General features: G+C 44.0%; 1 protein-coding gene across 1 annotated transcript in view; it reads left to right on the forward strand.

Annotated features, from left to right (window-relative positions):
- Positions 1–1,631: 1,631 nt before the first annotated feature.
- LOC149297844 (E3 ubiquitin-protein ligase RNF130-like) overlaps positions 1,632–25,280 on the forward strand; it is a 102,309-nt gene continuing 78,660 nt past the window's right edge. The window contains exon 1 of the mRNA XM_089488063.1: positions 1,632–1,878. Within this exon, the coding sequence (XP_089344189.1) occupies positions 1,632–1,878 (247 nt within the window). The remainder of the gene's footprint in view (positions 1,879–25,280) is intronic.

The following is a 25,280-nucleotide window of genomic DNA, read 5'->3' on the forward strand; positions in this document are numbered from 1 at the left end:
ATGTTTCTGGGGTCACCTATCTGCTAATAGAGGTTTGATACATTTTAGATGACCCCACTGGAATCAAATAAATAATAAATTTGAACACTATTTTTCAGGTGTGTCTTGTGTATATACTTGAGCAGAAAGTTCCCAAATCTCCATTTGGGAAGCACGGTCTCATTAGAACAAATGCACCATGGTTATTCATTATGCAGACAGCGGCAAAGCACGTGTGAGACGCACAGACTGTGGTAAAGCGCGCGAGTGACACAAGGACAGCGCACGAGAGACCCACGGACAGACAGTGGGAAGACACGCTATAGACGCACGAACAGCGAGAAAGTGCGTGAGAGACGCAGACAGCAGGAAAGTGCGCAAGACGCACACACATACAGTGGGAAAGCACGCGAGAGAGACGCACACACATACAGCGGGAAAGCACGCGAGAGAGACGCACACACAGCGGGAAAGACACACACAGTGGGGACGTGTGAGTAAAGCATACGGTAGTTAAAGTGAGACACACAATTGGTAAGTGTAAATGAGACAATGGGGAAGAGGTCTGTGAGACTGACAGTGGTACAAGTGTGCACTGTGGTTCTTCCTTGAAATGTGCGTGAGACAGACACACAATAGTAGGAAAGTAAGCATGAGACACACACAGTGGGAAAGTGCGTGTGAGACGCAGTGGGAAAGCGTCTGAATACACGAGTGGGTGCATTTATTTGTCTTCTCATCAATGGCCGCCATGCACGGGACTGCAGCTGCACCGACCGCTCTCTCCTACTGACTTGAGTCGCCTGCACGGCTGCTGCCTACAGCTCGGTACCACGTGACCCCCGGAGTCACATGACCCGCTGACATCAGACAGCTCCATCAGCAGGAGGGCTGGAAGCCGTCAGTACGGCAGCAGCAGCCCCGGAGTGCGGGGAGCTGTCAGTCATCTGCATCTGACTTCGCCTTCTGTTACCGCGACAGGAAGCACAGATAATAGCCGTGCCTTGGAAACAAAGCATTGCAGCAGGGGCTGGGAGGTCCCGAGACGAACGACCCCCTTTAGCGTTCCAGCTCTGCAGCCCAGCTGTCCGGGATACAGGACGGCAGCTGTCTGCCTGCATTAAGTGTGGGCGCCCCGGAACACCCGCTCTGCCCTCCGCTTACATCTGCATTGTGCTGCTGGACCTGTTTGGAAAGATGCCACCCTGTGTCATTTTGAATCCCGACCATCGTCTTCTTCCAAGACCTCATTAGGTGATTAGGATGCCCACCTCCTACAGCACACAGGCAGACCCCCTCCAAAGCGTCCATGCCTAATGCTTTCTGTGGATGTGGTGCAAAAACGCACAGGAACCAGTGGAGATGAGCGAGGGGCTTGTGTTCTCAGTGTGTGGCTAGTGCTTAACCCATTATAATAGGATTATGAAGATGCATTAACCAACATTCCAAATGTATATCTAACACGGACCTGCTTTTACGTCATCAGTGCCAATATCTCACTTTTGTCTTATTTCTTGTTGATTTGGGACTTTGGATTTAAGATCGAATAACGCAATAGTCTTGTACATTGATAAAGGAGATCTAGCATTTTTGCACTTTTTTTGGTTATATAGAAAAACATTGTTTTATTGATTCGTACAGGCCGGTCGAAGATGACCCACAGACGTTCCCTGAGATATCTGAACTGTTTGCCTATTCTGGTCCTTTTGCCCTGTTCTCTTGTCCAGAGTGGGTCAGATACCACCAACGTGGATTATGTCAATGCCGCGGTCAACATCACCATTCATGATCCCAGCAGCAACTCCGTCCTCCAGAGAATTGACAGTGGACGCTATGGTCTGGACTCCCCCAAAACGGAAGCTAAAGGAATCCTTCTTACCCCATTGCCCATCCATGGAGGTAATTATAAACCAATACTTTCTCAGCCTCATCTTCATTGTTATTTTGTGTCGACCGCCTGCGACAAACGTGTCGGTAAACGTTATCAAATTTGAGAAATAATTCTATAGTCAAATCATATACTGTCTGACAGGTGTGTAGGATACATAGTTAAAATAATAAGTACAGCTGGGAGACCGGTTTAGATATCTAGGATCCCGAAACCCGACTGTTTTATTATCCATTGTTCTAAATGACAGAAAGGGATAACATATTGTTTTGTCCAATGTCACATGGATCTAACAACACACGCCTTTTAGATGTGTTTTATATATGTTTGCATGTAGCTCAGCATTACATATAAAAGCTGATAATACAAAGGCAACAAGGTTCTTTTGTGCCAAAGCTCAAATGTCATATACTTCTATGTCCTTTTTTTGTGTTTTTTGCACCATTTCTTTACTAATTTGCTATCCATGTAGACTCTTCTGTCTGTCCTCCATGGTGAATAACTCTTTTCTGTCTTAGCTCTCTATAGCAAGACCCCTTTTTATGTCTATAGAAGACCACCCAAGTTCTATAATTCATACCTGCCACATTTGCTGTGGTAGACTTGGCCACCTGTGCAGATACTACGATCCCCACACCCCGGAAACACACTACTACCTCCACAATTTGCAACACCAGGCCTTACCACCCACATCCATTATATCACTTTTACGTCGTATCAATAGAAAAAAAGAGGCAAAGCCCTGGTGTGTATATGAATGTTTGCTTCTATCGGGGTTCCACGACAGATTGATAAAGTAAGCTGATAAAAACCACCTGCGCTGAGAGACAATGGGAGCAGAGACCTGCTAAGCTTACACATTGAGAAATAAGTGGTGGGGTGGGCTGTCGAAATGTTTACGTCAAGTAAATGTACTTGGTGCTGCTCTTGGTTTTGGAACAAGAAACTGTACAGGGCGTAACAAACCGTATCGTGTAGCTACGGCCTATTTGTGTCATCCAGGAAAAATCTGGATACTGTGTACGTATCAGTTACATATCCGATGGCTCCTGATGAAGGTGGCTTGCTGCTTGTTCTACAAATATCATGGAGGAACAAGGCTAGCCAACTGGTAGCCCTCACCTCTTGTATAATGGTTTAATGGCCAAGCTAGTCATCATCGAAGCTGTAGCTCCTCAGTGGCTGGACAGCTCCGTGCTGGCTACCACCTGAAGAAGGAGGTTCTGAAGCACTTCATGGGGCTTAATGCAGGTATTATGTTTATTATTGCTACTTTATTGACTCTGACATACAAAATGCGTAGTTCTCCTCTAGGAATATGTTTTTGTATATACAGAACGTGAGTTAAAATGGCTTATGAATAAAAATAAATCACTTGGTCTTATCACCATAGCAACCAATGAGATATCTGCGGCTAATTGACGATTACATTGGTTGCTATGATGTCAAGACCACTTTTGAAAACTTTGCGCAAGATTCTCTTTTATACTTAAGCCCCGTTGCGTCTTGCTTCCCTCTGAGATGTTGGGGTGTGCATCAGATGAACTTCTGCGATCGGCAGGCGTTGCAAATAAACAAGTTAATCATTTCCCGTACAATCCATGTAACGAGTTTAAACATGGATGTGAGGCAGGGGTAGCTCTTGTTGTTAATCGGCGACTCCGAGACCAACACCAATCTAACACCTTTCAGGTTATATCACCTTAGACGCAAGCAATAATTAGTCCTTTTGGACTAATATTTTGAGGTTAATCACCCTAAAATTAGGGAGTGTGGAGGTTTGGATAACCTTCAGCCCCCATCAAATTGGCTGAGGCTGGAGGAAATTGTGAAAATGCGTCCGTCGCTGGTCGAATCTCCCAACCTATACCTAATTAGCATGTGGGATTGTTGCTGTATTTCTATTTGTATTGCTGCGTAATTTGTTGGCTCTTATTAAATAAAAGGTAATAATAATAGAAGCAGCTTAGTTTTTTTTTTTGCACCAGTCATTTCAATTATGTTAGCGTATATTTTAACATGTTTTTTGGAGAAAATATTTTTGTTATGTTAAGCGCTATGTGGCACCTTCACACCTTTTAGTATAACTTAGATGCGTTGCTGCAAACCACTTATAGCTGTCATACCTGCCGTGTCCGCCGCGGTCCCTCGCCGGTCTGCCGCTGGTGGGCAGCGCTTGCGCGCTGACGCGCTCCCGTCCCCTCAGTGTGACGTGCCAGCGGCACGTACACTGAGAGGACGTGCCGCGGGCACGTCTTCTCGGTGTACTGTGCGCGCGGCACGGACGGAGGGGCACGTCGATGCGGCGCGCCCACGGCGGACGCATGATAACATGCGAGCCGCCGTGGCACGCCCACGACGCGCCAGTGGTCATGAGCGAGCCGCCGCGACGAGTCGGCGGCACTCACAGGGTTATGAGCGGGTTGCCGCGACGAGTTCGCGGGGCTCGACTTCGGCGGCATCTGCCGATGTGGCACACCCGCGGCGCTCGCGGGTGTAGCACACGCAGATGCCGGTTTGTTTATTTATTGTTCGCGCCGATGCCATTAATGTGCGCCGGTCGCGATGACGTCTTCCTTTGTTGTTTCCCTTTGGTTGCTATGGTGTTTCCCGCCATTCTTCCTATTTAAACCCCCTGTCCCATTAGTTCATTGCCCGTTCAAAGAGTCACTGTTGTGTATCTCTGGGTTATCGTGAGTTATTCTGATTGATCTACGTGTTCCTGACCTTGGCTTTGTTTTCTGACTTCGATTCTGTGCTGCCTGCCCCGACTTTGGCTTGTATATTAACCTTGATCCTGTGCTGCCTGCCCCGACTTTGGCTTGTATATTAACCTTGATCCTGTGCTGCCTGCCCCGACTTCGGCTTGTATATTGACCTTGCTCCTGTGCTGCCTGCCTCGACTGTGGAACTTCCAATACCCATTGTGCTGTGCTACGCTACCGTCTCTGCATTGTGGGTGCATAATCCGTGTTGTCCTAGGTCCCGCATAACACATTGAACGGGCCAAACATGGACCCCGCGGAGATGGCAAGTGTTCTCTCCCGTCAGGAGCTGCAAGAACAACTACTGACGTCTCATTCCTCCCAGCTGCAGTCGCTGTCGCAAAAAATGGACACCATGACAGAGTTGCTCCGGTCAATGGCGGCTGCACCGCCCACCAGGCCCCCTTTTGCACCAAGGGAACCCAGTCCCGATGAACAGGATCCTACAGCACGGTTACCACTCCCAGACAAATATTCGGGAGAACCCAAGGAATGCAGGGGATTCCTGAATCAATGCCTTCTGCACTTCCGGAACAATCCTCGGGTTTTTCGTTCACATGCCAAACGAGTTTCCTTCATCATCTCGTTACTTAAAGGCGAAGCATTACTTTGGGCCTCTCCCTTGATTGAGCAGGGGTCAGAGTTACTCGATGACTGTCCTGCCTTCATGGAAGCCCTGCGGTCTGTCTTTGACATGCCTGGCCGTAGAGAGACGGCAGAAGCCTCCTTGCTGGAGCTCCAGCAAGGACATAAGACTTTGGCCCAGTACACCATCGAATTCCGCACTCTGGCATGTGAGCTCAAATGGGATCCAGGGGCCTTGAGAGCAGCATACCGTAAAGGACTAAACGAGAGAATAAAGGATGCGCTCTTATTTCATGATCCACCATTCGACCTAGCGGAGTTCATCGCTCTGTGTCTTCGCGTCGATAAACGCATCCAAGAAAGGAACATAGAGAAAGAGAGAAACCGCAAGTCTCGTCCCTACATGCCTCAGTCCTCGCCTCTGCCACCACCGATCGTCCCCAGGTCTCCTACTGACGAACCCATGGAGATAGGCACCATCCGCCATCTCTCGGACACAGAAAAGACCCGAAGGAGGAACCTCGGCCTTTGTTTATACTGCGGACAAACAGGCCACCTCCTGCGTTCCTGTCCCGTACGTCCGGGAAACGAAAGGGCTTAGGGAGCAGTCGAGGAGAACCCCTAAGCGCGACTATTTCCACTCCTCCAAACCGCATGTTGCTTTCCATATCGCTTAGGTGGCACGACCACACTGTGGTCACCCAAGCGTTCATAGACTCTGGTGCGGCGGGAGTGTTCCTCGATGAACAATGGGCAGCACAACATCGCGTGCCCCTGCGTACTAAGAAAACACCCTCAGTCGTTACTACCGTAGACGGCACCCTGTTGGGTCCAGGCGTAGTCACCCGAGAGACCTCGCCCCTTACCATGTTCATCGGAGCTACCCACAAAGAAACCATTGTGTTCGAAATAATCCAGTCCCCGCATGCGCCTCTCATACTGGGCTACACTTGGCTGCAAACCCACAACCCACGTATCGATTGGCAAAGAGGAGAGATCTTGGCTTGGAGTCCCCGATGTCACCGTCTTTGTTCCGTTCCTTGTCGACGAGTAAACCTTGTCCTGGAAATCAAGCCAACAGATCCCAAACTCCTGGTACCCAAGCAGTATTGGGACTTCCTGGATGTTTTTTCCAAAAAACAAGCCGAACGACTACCTCCCCACAGGCCTTACGATTGTGCCATTGACTTGTTGCCTGACACCATGCCGCCTAGAGGGCGTACCTACCCGTTATCAGAACCAGAAAACGAAGCACTGGAACAATACATAAAGGAGAGCCTGGAAAAAGGGTTCATACGGCCCTCCTCTTCACCTGCTGGTGCCGGCTTCTTCTTTGTGTCCAAAAAGGAAGGATCGCTTCGACCTTGTATTGACTACCGAGGTCTTAATCGCATCACCGTAAAAAATCATTACCCCCTTCCTTTGATCACGGAAATCTATGACCGGTTGAAAGGAGCCACGATTTTCACAAAACTGGACTTGAGGGGAGCCTATAACCTGATCCGCATAAAGGAGAACGACGAATGGAAAACCGCGTTCAATACGCGATTCGGCCACTACGAGTACAGAGTCATGCCCTTTGGTCTCTGCAATGCGCCAGCGGTGTTCCAGGCGTTTGTCAATGACGTGTTCCGAGACATGCTACTCACGCACGTAATCGTATACCTCGATGACATCCTCGTGTTTTCGCCCAATAACGACATCCATCGTAAGCATCTCCGTTCCGTACTGCAGAGACTACGCGAAAATGGCTTATATGCGAAAGCCGAGAAATGCGTATTCGAACAACACAGCCTTCCCTTTCTGGGATATATCATCTCTGGCAAGGGATTGGAGATGGACCCTGCGAAACTGACGGCTATCACGGACTGGCCGATTCCGCGAACCGTGAAAGCGGTCCAGCGGTTTCTGGGTTTCGCGAACTACTACCGGCGATTCATCCGGAACTATGCCAGTATCGCAGCTCCCATCACCGCTTTTACTAAAAAAGGAGCAAACCCCAAGGTCTGGTCCAGCGAGGCCATAAAGGCGTTCCACCTGCTCAAACGAGCGTTCATCTCAGCCCCTGTACTACAACGCCCGGATCCTGCCCTTCAGTATATTCTGGAGGTGGATGCATCAGAGAACGGTGCGGGGGCTGTCCTGTCTCAACCTCATCCGACTACTTCCAAATGCCTTCCTTGCGCCTTCTTCTCGAAGAGCTTTTCCTCTGCCGAACGCAATTACGACGTTGGGAACAGGGAGCTGCTAGCAGTGAAACTCGCCTTGGAAGAGTGGCGACATCTCCTCGAAGGAACTAAACAACCCGTCGTGGTCATGACAGACCATAAAAACTTACAATACATAGAAAGTGCACGGCGAATGAATCCACGACAAGCGAGATGGGCACTGTTCTTCACCAGATTTAACTACGTGATGACCTACAGACCCGGCTCACAACACAAAAAAGCAGATGCTCTCTCTCGACAGTTCGACTGTCACCACGACTCCCAACAAGAAGAACCCATCATTCCACAAAAACGCATCCTTTCCTTTCTGTCCTCTGCCGTTATGGCTAAGATCCGTATACAACAGGCCCACATCACCGCGTCTCAAAGACCCCCTGCGGGACGTCTATTCGTGCCACAATGCTTTCGCACCGCTGTCCTGCGTTGGGGACATAACTCGTCACTTGCTGGTCACCCCGGCACGCGTAAAACGGATTTCCTTTTACGGCAAACGTTCTGGTGGCCTTCCTTGTCTCATGACGTCAACGCGTTCATAGCCGCCTGTCCCCAGTGCTCTCGTCACAAGACACCACACTCCCGTCCCCACGGCCTGTTGTTACCTCTCCCTGTGCCTAGGACGCCCTGGACTCATATTTCCATGGATTTTATAGTAGACCTCCCTGTCTCACGAGGACACACCACCATACTCGTGGTAGTGGACAGGTTCTCCAAACAGGCTCATTTTGTCGCGCTACCCCGACTTCCCACAGCAGCACAACTGGCAGACGTCTTTATACGAGAGGTGGCTCGGTTGCATGGTCTTCCCCTACACGTGGTCTCAGACAGAGGTCCACAATTTATTTCCCGGTACTGGCAAGCCCTCTGTCATGGACTGGGCATTCGCATGCACCTCACGTCTGCCTACCATCCTCAATCCAACGGGCAAACGGAGCGTACCAATCGAACCCTTAAGCAATATTTGCGTATGTACATCAACGACAGGCAAGACAACTGGTCTTCCCTCCTGCCCTTGGCCGAGATGACCTATAACAATTCCCTGCACACTGCCTTACAGTGTTCTCCCTTTTTTGCTGCTTTAGGGTACCACCCTGTCGTCCTACCTCCTCCTTCCTCGTCTCGTGGTGGAGGCTTACCGGCAGTGGAGAAACGGGTCTCCGACCTGCGGGCTCATTGGAGGAGGCTGGGTGCACAATTGGCTAAAGCTCAGGCTCGCGGCAAGAAAGCTGCCGACAAGGGACGCGCTCCTTCCCCTCGTTATAAAACCGGTGATTATGTGTGGTTATCCACCAAGCACATCTCCCTTCGTCAGCCCTGCCGGTCCCTGGGTCCCCGATATGTAGGTCCCTTTCGTATCCTCAAGCGGGTGAACGAGGTTGCTATGTCCCTTGCTCTACCGCCATCTATGAGGATCCCCAATACCTTCCATGTCTCCCTTCTGAAGCCGTGTGTTGCCCCCCGTATCTCTATTGCTCGTCGCCCTGCTCCTGTTCTCGTCCGTGGCCACGAAGAACACGTAGTTCATCGCGTCCTTGATTCTCGTTGGCACCGTGGCTCCCTTCAGTACTTGATTGGAAGGGTTATGGCCCGGAGGAGCGGTCCTGGCTTCCTGCTCGCTCCGTTCATGCCGCTCTCTGTGTCTCCCGCTTTCACGCTCGCTTCCCGCTTCGTCCCGGTCCTTCGCGCTCGGGGCGCGCTCCTGGGGGGGGGGATTGTGTCATACCTGCCGTGTCCGCCGCGGTCCCTCGCCGGTCTGCCGCTGGTGGGCGGCGCTTGCGCGCTGACGCGCTCCCGTCCCCTCAGTGTGACGTGCCAGCGGCACGTACACTGAGAGGACGTGCCGCGGGCACGTCTTCTCGGTGTACTGTGCGCGCGGCACGGACGGAGGGGCACGTCGATGCGGCGCGCCCACGGCGGACGCATGATAACATGTGAGCCGCCGTGGCACGCCCACGACGCGCCAGTGGTCATGAGCGAGCCGTCGCGGCGGCACTCGCAGGGTTATGAGCGGGTTGCCGCGACTCGTTCGCGGGGCTCGACTTCGGCGGCATCTGCCGATGTGGCACACCCGCGGCGCTCGCGGGTGTAGCACACGCAGATGCCGGTTTGTTTATTTATTGTTCGCGCCGACGCCATTAATGTGCGCCGGTCGCGATGACGTCTTCCTTTGTTGTTTCCCTTTGGTTGCTATGGTGTTTCCCGCCATTCTTCCTATTTAAACCCCCTGTCCCATTAGTTCATTGCCCGTTCAAAGAGTCACTGTTGTGTATCTCTGGGTTATCGTGAGTTATTCTGATTGATCTACGTGTTCCTGACCTTGGCTTTGTTTTCTGACTTCGATTCTGTGCTGCCTGCCCCGACTTTGGCTTGTATATTAACCTTGATCCTGTGCTGCCTGCCCCGACTTTGGCTTGTATATTAACCTTGATCCTGTGCTGCCTGCCCCGACTTTGGCTTGTATATTAACCTTGATCCTGTGCTGCCTGCCCCGACTTCGGCTTGTATATTGACCTTGCTCCTGTGCTGCCTGCCTCGACTGTGGAACTTCCAGTACCCGTTGTGCTGTGCTACGCTACCGTCTCTGCATTGTGGGTGCATAATCCGTGTTGTCCTAGGTCCCGCATAACAATAGCTTGTTTTTTAAAGAGATTATTTTACCCCACGGCAATGGTGACCTATGGCAAATGTTGCATTTTCCTGAGTGTTTTGCCCTGTAATGTCCGTCCTTCTCCTCAACCCACCTTTGCAAGGTACAGTTAAGAAATCGCTAGATCGTACAGGTTTTTGGGATTCTTAGAATTCACAGAATGTTCGTAGAAAAAGAGGAAAAGCCGGCCAGAATCCAATGTTCCATCAGTTCCATCTGCTGTGGTTTTGTTTGTATTGTGAAGCCGCACGTAACCTGTTCTGTGAACTTTCCTGATTCCAACAGCCTCATTGGAAATCTGTGTGTTTCTCTTCTACATAACAAGGTCAAACTAAAATACTGTTTAACCCCTTCGTGACAAAGGCTGATTTTACTTTTTGTACCCTTCGTGACAATGGCCGTTTGGGGGCAAAAGGGGCTACATTTGGGGCATGCACATTTTCAATGTTGAACTTGGGCGTTTGGCGATCAACTGCCCATGTCCTATTTGGCACATCTTTGAGCCGGGCCATTTCAGTGTGCCCAATAAAGCCATATATTTTTGAAAACTAGACACCCCAGGGTATTTCAAATGCTAGTATTTTAACTCTTTCCGTGCACCATATCTACCACCAGTCTTTGTCAAACTTTGTGGTAGTCATTTTTTTGCATTTGTTTTCTCACACACATTTTACTTCAGGTATGAATAAACAGGTTCTGGTATATGTCACTATCACAAAACACCCCAATATGTGTTTAGCAACATCTCCTGAGCGCAGTGATACCCCACATGAATGATTTTGCCTGGCTGTTTGGAGGCAAAAGGGCCACATTTGGGGCATGCGCATTTTTCAATGTTGAACTTTGGCATTTGGGGATCCACTGCCCATGCGCTATTTGGTACATCTTTGAGCCGGGCCATTTCAGTGTGCCCAATAAAGCCATATATTTTTGAAAACTAGACACCCCAGGGTATTTCAAATGCTAGTATTTTAACTCTTTGCATGCACACATTTTACCACCAGAATTTTGCAGTAGTATTCTTTTGTGTGTATTTTTCCCCCCACACACCTATGTTATGTATGAATTTACAGCTCCTGGTATATGCCGCTGTCACACGACACACCAATATGTGTTCAGCAACCTGAGTACAGTGATACCCCACATGCATGGGTTTGTCATTTTTTGGGGGAACTAAAAGGCCACATTTGATACGTGTGCATTTTTCTAATTGGAAATTAGATGTGTGGCCATCCTTCCCCCCGTGTTAATTGGGACATTGTTGAACCTGGCCAATTCAATTTACCCCATCAAATCATAATTTTTTTTTAAAGTAGACACCCCATGGGCATTTAATATGCCAGTATTTTAACTCTTTCCATGCGAGAATTGTTTTAAGCTAATATGTTAATTTTAGGGCTTGCTCACAAAAATATATTCAACCTGCAAGTGGAGCCAGAGTTCTCTAGAGGGTCTGGCGACCATCTAGCGAACTTTTTCATCTTTATTGTTTTTTTTCCCGGGCCGCCGCCATCTTGCTGATGGTGAAGATCACCGGCAGCGGCGGCTGTGACCGCTCTCCGGAGCGGTCCATCCCGAGGTAAGCGACACCAGCGACACCATTTAAGTTTAACGCTTTTAAAACGGGCGTCCACTGCCATACAATGTATGGCGGATGTTGACGCCCCGGGGAGGGGCCAGAGATGGCCCCTTAGTGCCGATCGTGGCGTTGCTGAATGCCTCGAGGTCGAAGCATTACAGCAACGCCGTTTGGGTGCAGAAAGCGAAAGTAGATCGCTTTCAGCACCCGTTTAAAGGCGTGCCGGTCCTGGCACGTCAATTGTCGTAAACGACATGTTTTTCCGTGACGTGCCCGGACCGGCAATTGTCATCAAGGTGTTACAGGAGCACGCCAGTCGCCATATACTCTATAATGGTGTGGGCCTCCTTGTTTACGCATGGGGGATTCTGCAGCCCTGGCTCGGTGATGGTTGCAAGGGTTATTAACCAGCCAATCACTCAGTGGTACAAACAGGGTATGGGGCTGCAGCTTCTCCTAAAGTTAAGTGATTTGTTTATTGTTTTAAGAGGATTAACGAATGCATTGAATGAATGAATTGCAAAGTACTTCATATTTTGGGTTGCCGATACTGCATTTTGTGTTGATGATGCTATGAAAGGGTTTCCCCCCAAATGTCTGTGCTGTAACGAAGCTGCTATGTTAAGCATGACTGACACCATTGACACAATGAGATAGCATGCATGTGTAAAACACTGTGTGGTATAAAGTGGTAATAAAGTGGTAATAAATAACTAGACAGCTCCCCATTGCATGTTTGACTACGTCCGTCCAAGAATCCACAAATCCGAGACCCATAGGCAGACAACTGTGGGATTTGTTGTTGAGGAACATCTGGAAAGCAAAGTGTTGCCTACCACCTTTTCGGGATTTCCACTGAAGAACCTATTGAAAAACGCTAGTTTTTAAAGTTCCAGCCCTATGCCCTTTGCATTGCTTAGTGGAGTCCATTTCTCCAATCGACTCACTATAAGGAATTTGTGAAATTATTATATATTTTAATTGCCTGGAAATCCACTCCAGGCACTGCTTTAAGTAAAATTCACATTGGAGGCTATTCTACGTCCCCAGTGCATTTTGCTGCGGATGCGTGCAAATTATCTCATTTTCTTCCTCCCTTGCCTACTTTTACTGAACTCCTGCTGTTTTGTATCAAACTTAAGTTATGTTTATGTTGCTTAGGTTGATACTGATTAATCAAATATTGTATAGTTTATGAAAGATCTGTGAGTTTGTGCTTCGTGGTAGTGCGCAAAATTTCAGAATGAGTTAATGGGGCAGCCAATGCGAAATGGAATGCAGATGCGTATTAAAAAAAGAAAATGTCACTTTAAATGGTTACCTTAAGAAAGAGCCTGAAGCTAAACATCTCTGGGAGCTCTGCTATACTGCTCCAGATTCATTACAGCATTTAACAGAGCCATATATAGAAACCATTCTGGATTTGTTTAGTCTGGAGGTCTACGTAGCAAAGCACCTATACTTGCAGCTCATGTACTATATAATTTAATAGTGAAGTGTCTGGAAAAATTAAGAATTAATAAACTCTCTGCAGAAATCTTTTCAGGGGTGGGAGGGTGGTGGATAAATGGACCAGTCTCCCATTAGAAATGGTAGAGGCTAATACTGTGAAGGAATTTAAACATGCATGGGATAAGCTTATAGCTATCCTGAAGACAAGACTGATGACCGATTATTTGCAGGTCCTTACATTAAGAAATGTCTGGGCAGACTAGATGGGCAGAATGGTTCCTATCGGCCGTTAAATTCTATGTGTCTATTTGTGAAAGAAAAAAGCCTTGCATTTAGTTGTCTAGTGTTTTCATGAAAGATAGATTAACTTTGTGTCTTTTAAACAGGTTTTCTTACATAAAATCTTTGTTTTCTCTTTTTTTAGTTGATCAAATAGCATAAAGTAATAATAATAATTTTTATGTTCGCTGTTTTTTGAAGAATGGTAAAACAAGAATACTGATGACCAGGTTATGAGGTGTGACCTAAGGCAATAGGCATGCTGTTTCTAATGCTACATTTAGTATTTAGTATTTAATTCAGCAGGATAGGTGGCACTGCATCTTTAATAAGATGTTTTGGGGAACATTTTAGATATCAACTTTGCGGGTCAAAAGAGGCATAGAAGCATAAAACATGATTCATAGTAACCAAAGGAATGTTGCAGTTAGTATATATATATATATATATATTGGTTTCTACATTTCAAAATTTGTGCCACCTTTCCGTTACTTTTTATTACTGATGTCAGTCCAGAAGTCTACGTAGTGGACTACAAAGGGTTGGCATCCAAACATATCATTAATTATATTTATGACATTTGGGTGTCATTAACCTCTACCACTTCGGATCGGAGGCTGTTCCATTCAATGGACTTGAACACAACAGATGTATATTGTACAGTATTTACAAAGGAAGCTGCAAAACATGATACAGGGAAATGACTTGCTATAACTAGAAGTGCATTTGCTTCCAAAACAGCTTCTTTTCCTGTCATTAAAACCACTTCGCAGTCTTGTAACACTACTGCCCACACAACGAGTGTAGGGAAAATGTTTTTCAATGCAATAACAAATATGGTTTGACTGTTCTCTCTTGAGTGTCTGCAAAGAACTTTAGCGCAGATGATTGTCTTCTTCTTTTATTCATCTATATCTGAAAAGTCTCCAAGCCCACCATGTAATATCAAAAAAGAACTTTAAGCATTTCTTCAACATTTTGTTTTCCAGCTAGAAGATATCATCTTCTTATCAATAGGCACTGAAACCTATGGGATAAAATATTCTTTAGCTTAAGATAAAAAAAATGTGAACAATTATATATGTTGTGTTTTTTTGCATTATAACATGTGTTCTAGCTCTGTTATCTTTGCCCGATCTGCTAGACAAACACAGTGACTCCTTATCATATTCCCTCGTGGTAAACTGCAGGTTTTGTTATGTGTGTGATTTTTAGGGGACTTCCAAGACACCTTTTAAATCACAATTCTATCGTAATTGGTGTCACATAAGTACCTCGCGCTAACAGTTTGTGGAATTATTCGTGTGTTGTCGAAATGTTGTCAAGGTCTTTCGGGTATATGTAGGAAGTATGATTTTCAAGGCAACGTGATCAGTTATTATTCAACTGAGACAGAAAGGTATAGATATAACACATCAATGTTCACGCAAACCTATTAAGGAGATAAGAAAAAGTGCTGTTTAACCCATTCTAACATGTTTTGCAAAATGAAAAATCACTCCTACTGTTGGATGCTTAAACCTGTCTAAGAAATAATTCTTCAATCGAGTAAAATGTTGCTACATTCACAGTGTTTTGCCAGGAACACTTTATCTGTCCTATGACATAAAAGCAGGCAGTGATTGGTTGTTGCCATAGGTTGTTTAGAATGGGGAGAAAGAACATGCAGAACCATAGAACAGGAAGTTAACATGGCTGCCCCCGAGGCATACAAATTAGGTGGGTTTCCATTACATTTATTTAATCTGTAAACACTGTGTCTATACGGAAAAGGTTACAAAGATATATCCCCAACATTTTCTGTTATTTTCCTACTGGTTTTTTAGTTTTTTCCTTAGTTTATGCTTTTGTTTTTATAAATATAATGTCAAATCTCCATTCTGTCAGTTCCCCCTCCCATACAATGACACACGTGTATATAAGTGTGAGACACGGATGTGCAGTGAGGAAGGAAGAACATAATCTGAAAAGCACATGTGTCTAGGGAACCCATAATTTGATTTCCTTAAATCGCATGTGTATCTCTGCAGAAGGCTTTGTTTTGACACAGGGTAATCATGCATGGGAGACAGGCATTGGTAAGCGTACAGTGCATTCTCTGTGATCTGCTTACTAGAAAAAATAGCTTTCTTGTCGACCCCTGAAAGCTAATGCTTAAAATGCTTCAAATGTCTTTGACACTAAGCAGGACCTCGAGCAGGTCTGGATTTTTGGATGTCTTGACTGGAGCAGAGACAGCTCAATCAACATGTTTCAAATGGATTACAACACGTGTGTTCAAACAGGGAGACACAGAACTCCTGGTCTGCTTGCAGACCTAAGATGGAATTGAACATCCCTGCACCGGAGGAACATGGTCTGGATCATTTCTCCTCTGGAATCCGGAACGGATAATATACTGTAACAGAAATATTATTATCGCAAGAACAGTTTTGTAATTTATTTTGGGAGAAAATTGCACCTTCAAATTAAGTTAATATAACCAAAGAATCAAAGTAATTACATCGGGGCCACCTCAAGCACTATTGGACAGCAAATGTCAAGAGTGAGGCAAGAACATGCCCAAAGTACCAGCGCGTCTTAATGTGTGTTAATGTCTCTGGCAATTGTATGCGTTATTGATACGTTTATATTGTTTTAATGGTATTGTTAACTTTGACTCTCCACTATTGTATAAGGACTATGGAATCTGCTTCTGCTCTATCGATAAAATGCTTGTTGTTCTTACCTGTTTCTGCCTTAAATACACTTATAGCTGCTTGGTTGAATATTTCTGTTGGGTTCTTTAGGAGGTAATTTTCTTAAGATCTTCCTCAGGACAGCAGTTCATATTTTGCTTGTTTGCGTGTATCCTGTTGGGCTTCTATTTTCCTTTATTGGCTCCATTGCAACGCTAAGGGCTCTCGTGTTGATATATCACGTACTAATTTTGGCTAAAGTATGATTGTTAGATGCAGACTCTGGTAAGATACACTGTATGTTTAGGCTTTCTGTTTTTCATATTTTACATTGACTCCTGTGAATGACCAGATTTTTTATCTCAGAAAAATGTTTAGTAGATTTGGCTCAAATCTCTCTACTAACCTTGTTCCTTCAAAGCAGGCCTGTGACTTTTCCTAAAGCCTATGCTTCATGGTCTTATACATAAAAAATCCTACTTAATGGTGCTTTAAGATTGATATAACCAGTATGAAAAAACTGATTTTTGGGTGTGCGCATCGGGAACAGACAATTCCTGTTTTCAGTAACCCTATTAAGTGAATTCCTCACCTGGGAATTCTCTGGGTTTGGCCTGGAGAACTCTTCTTACAAGTCATTGTCAGAAGGAAGCCATAAGATATAAATATATAGCAACACGGCATTGTACCAGTCGCATAGTCGAATAAAGAAGATTTATGAACGTCTATTTGGTAAATGCTTAAGTCCTGCACCTCTATGACACCATTATCGTGGAGAAAAGGATTCTAGGTTGTTGACCCATTAATATCCACATGAATGTGGACCTTTCTAGACTGCATTTATTTGGGGCACATTTTATTGCTCCTGCATAAACAAAAACAAGATCCTACGCCAGAATATCTTTCTTGAAACTTGTTTGTTGACACGATGACTGTACGACTGCAGCATTTTACATAATGCCATTTTCCTCCTGGGTTCTTGGTATTTGGCATGTTCAGTGCGGTCCAAGAATGTGATCTTACCTAAGCAGATGCACTTCTAGTTATAGCAAGTCATTTCCCTGTATCACGTTTTGCAGCTTCCTTTGTAAATACTGTACAATATACATCTGTTGTGTTCAAGTCCACTGAATGGAACAGCCTCCGATCCGAAGTGGTAGAGGTTAATGACACCCAAATGTCATAAATATAATTAATGATATGTTTGGATGCCAACCCTTTGTAGTCCACTACGTAGACTTCTGGACTGACATCAGTAATATAAAGTAACGGAAAGGTGGCACAAATTTTGAAATGTAGCAACCAATATATATATATATATATATATACTAACTGCAACATTCCTTTGGTTACTATGAATCATGCTTAATGCTTCTATGCCTTTTTTGACCCGCAAAGTTGATATCTAAAATGCTCTCCAAAACATCTTATTAAAGATGCAGTGCCACCTACCCTGCTGAATGAAATACTTTTTGTAACTAAATGTAGCATTAGAAACAGCATTCCTAATGCCTTTCCCAGAGATAATTCTTTGTATCATGTAAAATTTTACGTCATTGATATTTTTGGCTGGTAAAAACAAATATCGTGTGATGCTGATGTGGGCACCGATAGATTCTTGCCGTGGAAGCTGAAAGGCTCATTAACCGTTTCAGCGTTTTCTTTAAGCGATTAAACCTTTAGAGTTCAAAACAAGTTTGACGATTGAGTGTTGTTTAAGCGTAATGAAGCTCGGTTTGTTTAGCTCGTCCCACGATAACATTAGGGAATTTTTGTTCCGTGAATGGATAGGCCTGTGTGTCCTGAGTAACTGGTTTTCTATTTGCGTGGTTAAAGTGTACATAAGTCAGAAGGGTTATGTAAGTATATTAGCAAATAAGAGATAAGACCGTTTAGCAGTGATACCATCAAAAGTATATAATGTCTTTGAGATTGGAACCCTGATCTGGTGCTCACATAAACCTGTAGCGGTGACACCCTTTAAACACCTAGTCTCATAAATGGAACGCCGATATACCAAATTGCAGCAACTTCAAAGCAAAGCCCACTCTCATACATAATATTGTAATCATTAATACATATCCATCTGACCCAAATAATTGCTTCTTAAAAGCTTATGTATTTTTTAATCAAGCCGGCTCATCACTTGTACAGCTGCAAACTCCACGGTTTGAAAAGAGAAATGGAAAGCCAACGGCACAGTATCGCAATCCAAAGGTGCAAACATGGAAAGAAACACAAGAAGTGATGGCGCAATATGAAAATGTGACAAACCGCTAATGATTCCATACAGTATAGCTGCCCAAACAATCAGTAAAGTCCTGCAAAAACTTTGGCTGCCAAACAGAATCCTAAGGAATCCTATGGAGACACGGACTTTAGGTATTGGACAGGTGCAATATAAAACTTTATATAGAAGCTGGGCAGGCCCCAGCGAAACGCGTAGTGGATTTGTTTTGGCAGCTGCACCGTGTGCTGGACTTACATGAATGTTTTGGAAGCCAGTGGCTTTTTATTTCTCTTTTAAAATCGAAGAATTTCGAAGTTGTACAAATGATGACCCTTCTTGATGAAATATTTTTGTGAGTGCATAAATATACTCCCATATTGCTCCTTTTTTAAAATTGTATTACACTATTTGTTTGTTCTTTTATTATATACTGTACCTTACATTACCAGTTTGTTCCGTAAATTCAGCACAGTTTTTGCACATATCGGAATTTTTTTTACATAACACTAGATCGTATGTTGAAACTACTTAAGTCGGTCCATCTGTGACTTAACATCGAAGACAAAGTAAAAAGTACCCTCTCTGTGGATACTCAAAAGCTCAAACATCTCTGAAATTGATTGCAAACTAGTGTGCACAATCCCACAATGTATGTACATCATTTTTTATTAATTTCTATGCTTATTGTAACCAATGTATAATAAAAGAAGTGATATAATGGTTTTCTGTCCCATCTAAAAAGGCATGCTTGATATTCATAAAATTTAAAATGAATTTGCCAATTTTATCAATGTTACATTTTGCAGGAACCTATGTCATGATATTTCTAGATTAAAATAAACCATCTTTATGTGTTAAGGCATTCGAGAACAGGAGAATCATTAATATTCAAGTCCTGTCATCTTTTGCCACAGATCCCAGCTTCCCTGAGATACAATTATTCTTTTCTTTCAAACCTAGTATCCCCAAAACAATTTCAATGATTTGCGTACTTACACGTAATGCATACATACACATGCTTACACACACAGACTTACACATTTACACTAATTCACACACACAAATACGTTTACATTAATTTACATTCAAACACATAAAACTCACACTAATGCACGCTCACACTAATACATCATCACACCTCCACAGCCTTACCTTGTCTGGAGACTTTCCTTATGGCTGCTTGAACTGCAATATTATTGAGGGGTCACGAAATATCACATTACATGACCCCGCTGTGCTCCTGCCAACATGTGTGGACTGGTCCAATTTGGACTGGCTCTGTCTAAATAACTTTGGACCACCCCTGCTGCTTATACTGCTGGTTGTCGCAGGGAGCGAAAGAACTCATGGCCTCCAGTTTGACCACCCTGCTTTAGGGTAGCATGTTTCCCTTTAAATGGGGGTGCATACGTATATCTCAGGAATGCCTTAACGTATAGCAGCCAAGCAGGCTGTATCTGTTTTTCTTTATGAAAACTTATCTGGCTTCCTCTTGCAGACGTGCGAAAACACATTTTATATGCCAAAGCCAAGGTGTTCAGTTTATTTTTGGGTTGCGAATACAGCTTAAAATATGAGATCAGTGTCATGTAGCAGCTTCTGTTAAAAGCGATACCAGTTCAGCATTTGCTGCTAAATTATTCAGTAATACAGTGAATCTCTAGTAGGTTTGCATGCCGTAAAACCATGTATGTGCAGATTATGTTTGTCATCTTCTCGGTTCTTTTTGTTTTCGGTGGGGAAAAATATGAATAAAGTGTTCCCCGCATTACATTTCTTGTTTGATGTTACATCAAAGTTTAAATGTACTGTCCAATTTAGGCTAACTACTAAATGTTCTAGGATGTTAAAGGTATACTCCAGCCACCATATACACATTAATGCACGGTCCTTATACATTTGTGGGTTGTCCATCTTGCAAATGCATTTGCCCGTTTCCAGGCGCCCCAGCTAAATACCCTTCACATCGCCCTGCACGGAGTTGGTGGTGTCCCTGAAAAGCAACTCTTCACCCAGAGTCTCTGGGCAAAACCAGGAGAGTTCCCAGCTATGCATTTATATCCAGCTGGCGGCCACACACCGAAGGACCATATCTGTAGTGTAGGTGCTTTTATCGTAATGGCGTGGACCCCATTAGAATAAATGTTTCACCATACCCAAGTCCAGTCCTCCACCCTCTACTCTCTACCATCAATCAAATAAATATTTACAAAGGTACAGAATAAATTCGATTTTTTTTAACAAGTAGATGTTTTGTTAGGGCATAAAATAGCTGAACTGTTTCCAAAAATGTTAATTTAGTAACTAGGACCGCGATGGTGTTGCTTAGGATGGCCGAGCTGGTAATTAAGGTAATGGAGTAGGAAAGTAGATTTTTTTTTTTCATCCTAAGAAAATTATAGTGGATGTTTATTGCACCTTAATAAGCACTTAATGATTTGTTTTCTCCACCCTTAAGTGTTTATAAATCCTCCTAACAGAATAGGTGGTGCTGCTACACCTGAGTTAAATGGGCTTTAAATAGGATTAAATGGGTTACAATCAATTGCTTGTGCATGTAAGTCTGCAGCAGGAATGTCATTCTGGGTTAAGCTATGTCTCAGGCGAGGCAGATTTTATCTCCACCTTGTTGACATTGTACTTTGGCCAATCCTACGTAGATGATGAGTTACCCCATAGTGGTCCAGATGTTCATCGCCTCTTGGTTATCTAGTGAAACCACAACTGCTGAAATGCAGGTTGTCTCCTTTACTTAGCTTTGTACACTTGCTAAGTAACGGAGACGCTTGCCAGTTCCTGATGATGATGATTATGATGATGATGATGATAACAACATCGCCTAACATTTGAAATGCCCAAAGAGGGGTGTTGTTAGATGTATGCCCAGGGGCAAAGCTTTTCCAAGACTCTTAGAGAATTGTTGGCCTGTATATACTGATAAATGAAACAGAATAGAGCATTTAGAAGAGGAATAATGTAATTTATTTACAAACACATTTTTAGACATAGACATTATTTTAGGGATGTAGAACACTGGGATACTCAACAAACATTTTGTAATTATAGGAAAGAGGGACATTAGGGAAGAAAACTAGAATGTGGAGGGTGAAGATAGCATTACAAGGGTAGATAGAGAGTAGGCTCTGGGCAGGGCTTGGCTTTGGGAAGTTGGGAAAGGGATGGTGGGTTTAACATAGATACAGGAAAAGCTAAACCACAACATGACATATGGGTTGAAAAATAGCTTGGCGGAAATGTGAGCAAACGCTTATCAATTAGAGAATAAGATCACTGCACTTACTGCATTTGTAACAAGTGACAATGTGGATTAAGTGGAGGTTACTGAGACCTGGCACAGCCACTATCTGAAGAGGCTCCCTTATCTGTCCCAGTTTGCACGTTAAATCATTCCACCTTCACGGAAAGCCCAGTCGTCTACATCTTGCTAAATCTAAGTGCTTAGCAAAACATTTGGTCAAGCAGAGGCTTACGGGAATTTCCAGCATTCACCATAAACATGCAGTTTTAGTTCAACTACTCTTACATGTTAACATTTCCAGTGTTACAATAAATACATTCTGAACAGCATGTCCCGTTTTTGAATAATTATATGGAATTGATTTTGATAAAAAAAGCTACTTTTTTCACTTTTATTTGAAAAATCTTTTACTCATCTACAAAACATAATAAAAAAAAACCTGCTAAATAGATTGTACCATTTGTCCTGAGTTTAGAAATTCCCAAAATTCTAGGGCAATAAGTACAAGTAGTGTTTTGCTATTTCTAAACCATTTTTTCAAAATTTGGTAATCCTGTCCCCATGTTCTCCTTGGAACATCGTTGAAGCGGGCAAACTCTCTCGCAGTGGTGCTTGTGACTGCTCTCTGGAAGGGTCACGGTGCATCCGGTTTTCCGGTGTCGCTGAATCCCTCGCTATGGAGGCATTTGAGTGTTACTGTTTAAGCTTAGGAGGCATATATTGTCCACATTGGAGACCTTACTGGGTAGCTCGTCCTTCTCTTTTTTCCTGTTCACCATTGTTTTAATTCAGCTTCATTGGAGGGTTTTCGAGCATGAACTGCTTTTTTTTAAGGTCATACCACAGGATCTAAATTAAATTAAAATCAGGACAAATTAAAGCCACTTCACAACATTAATTCTGTTTCTTTTGAGCCATTTAGTGGCATGTTTCACATCATTGTCCTTCAGAACACGGCTGCGATTGAGTTTTAGCTCACAAATTGATGGCCGGACATTATCATTCAGGGTTTTTCGGTAGTGACAAGAATTCATGCTTCCCTCAATTATGGCAAGCAACCCCCAACCATCACACTCCCATCACCGTGTTTGACTGTTTGTATGATGTTCTTATCATAGAATGCTGTGTTGTTGACCCATGTCTTCCAAAAAGTTTCACTTTTGGCCCCACAGTTTACATAATATTATCTAAAATGTCTTGGGAGTCACCAAGATGTGCGAATGTGAGAAGACACTTTGTTCTCTTTTTGGTGAGCAGTGGTTTTTGCCTTGCAGCTCTCCCATGGGGTCATTTTTCCATAGCCTATTTCTTATTGTGGAATCACTGACACTGACCTTAACTGAGGCAATAGAGGCCTGCAGTTCTTTATATGTTAGTCTGGTTCTTTTGTCCTGGATGAGTTGTCAGCCAGCCACTCATGGGAAGGTTTTCCACCGTTCCAAGTTTTCTCCATTTGTATATAATGACTCTAACCGTTGTTCACAAGAATCCCAGAGCCTTAGGAATTACACTCTCTTACTCTTTCCAAACTGAGAGATCTCAATGAATTTGTTTCTTATCAGTTTTTGGATTTCTTTAGTCTTCGATTTCCACTTAGGAGTGTACTCACTTTTGTTGCCAAGGTTTACACATTAATGACTGTGTGTTGAGTTATTTTGAGGGAAAAACCAAATTTACACTGTAATACAGGCTTTAGACTCACTACTTTACATTGTAGCAGAGTGTCATTTCTTCAATGCCTATGGTGAAGGGTGTGTAAAACACTATGATGAGTCCCTTCTTTGTTCAGTGGGATCTGCTTGCGATCCTAGTTAAGAAGAACTTGTAAGGATCTTTCCGTAACATGGATTTTTAAGGCTGTCAGTCCCTGCATTAGCTTGAGTTTTTACTATATCAGCCCTTTTAAACCAATTACCGTCTGTCCTTGTTCTGGCTCACATTCATTGTGCTTTATTCTTTTGGACTATATAGTTTCTCTATAAAGCAGGCCATGAAATATACATGTATAAAAGTGTTTTAATGGTAGTTGAATAGGTTTTCTAGCTTTGTTTGTGAACTTGCATATTTCAAAGAAACCTATGTGTTCTTATTGAGATGGGACCACTTTTTTGTAATACTTGGCTGTCCTTTGGGCATGAAAACTTTGCGTAATTTCCTGACAGAATGGAGACATTTCCTTGTGAACACTCTAATGCAGACTACAAGACTTTTAAAATCAAAACCACAAGGTATACAAAGAAAAACAGTAGGGGGGAGGGAGAATAGGAAACATGTCCAAAATATATAATAAATATATATCAACAGGGCTGGACAGGGGACGATGGCCCTGGCACTTTAAGGTCAGCAGCAACCTAATCCAATAAGTGCAGCCACCGGCTGAATATGCATAGTTAAGTTTTAATGCTTGTGTAGCGTGCGGCCAGGCATACCCAGCCAGCACTTCAGCACCCAATCTGCATGTCAGATTCCCATTGCATTATATGTAATCAATATATTTCTTTGCAGTCATTACATACCTTGTGCTTTAAAAGGTACTAATGATTTCTTTGCCTATTAGCTTATTTCTGCATTATATTATATATGGGAGGCAAAGTGGCATATAGGGGGGTGTCAGGCATTTCTGGGGGCCACAGTGGCATTAAAAGGGGTATAAGGCATATCTGGGGGGCCGATGTGCATAACTGGAGGCAGGTTGGAAAATAAAAGGAAATGCCTTACACCCCTATATACCACTCTGTATACACCCCCTGTATGTCACTCTGCCTCCCTGATATTCCTTTTAACCCCTATATGCCTCTCTGCTTCCCTGATATTCTTTTAATCCCCTATATGCCACTTTGCCTCCAGAAAGCCCTTATACCCCCCCATATGCCACTCTTACCCCCCCCCCCGACTTACCAGTGCTTCCCTAGACTTTTCCCCATGCTTCAGATTCCTTGGCATGTAGTGGTGGCAGCCGGTTAAGGTCAGTGCAATGGGCGCAGACAACCTCCGCTGCTGTTGCTGCTGCCGGCACCTCCACTGGGGCTTCTATGAATGAGCACTGGAAGGTCATGTGACGCCGACGCTCAGTCAGAGAAGCCCCCAGAGGAAGTGCCAGTAGCAGCAGAGGCTGCCGGAGAGGAGGATCCAGGTCCCCTGCTTCGCTTCGGGGGATCTGGATCTTAGTCTTGTAGTCAGACCTCTATTTGAGGTCTTTTTGGAAAATGTCCTTGAATATAAGACGATGGATGGTGATTTTGTATGTTTGCCCACTGACAAAGACATGATCAGTCTTTAATTTTAAACTGTGAGAGACAGAATAACAACAAAAAAAAATCCAGATTTCAAATAAGTTATAAATTGATTTGCATTTTACTCAGTGAAATAAGTATTTGTTGTCGCCGTCAAGGGTTGCACAACCAGTTATTAGGTTTAGGGGGGCAATTACTTTTTCACATGAGTGATACAGGTTTTGATTCAATAAATGAATTAATGATTTTAAAGCTTCATCTTGTGTCTACTCACATTGTCTTTAATATATTACAATTAGATTGAGGATGTGAATGAATCTGATGTCAAATATGCAAAAGTAGAAGAAATCGGTAAGGGAGCAGCACTTTATATTTTGTACTTTTTTGTGGAAAAAAAAGCAAATTTATGAAGTGTCAGAGATGCAGGTAATTTTAGTGTGGTTAGCTTCCTTTGAAAAATAAAAGTGTTATTTGTGCAGAT

This window comes from Sceloporus occidentalis, unplaced genomic scaffold (genome assembly GCF_023333645.1).
Source record: "Sceloporus occidentalis isolate IW3139 unplaced genomic scaffold, rSceOcc1.0.p SCAF_36, whole genome shotgun sequence".
NCBI classification, from domain to species: Eukaryota; Metazoa; Chordata; class Lepidosauria; order Squamata; family Phrynosomatidae; genus Sceloporus; species Sceloporus occidentalis.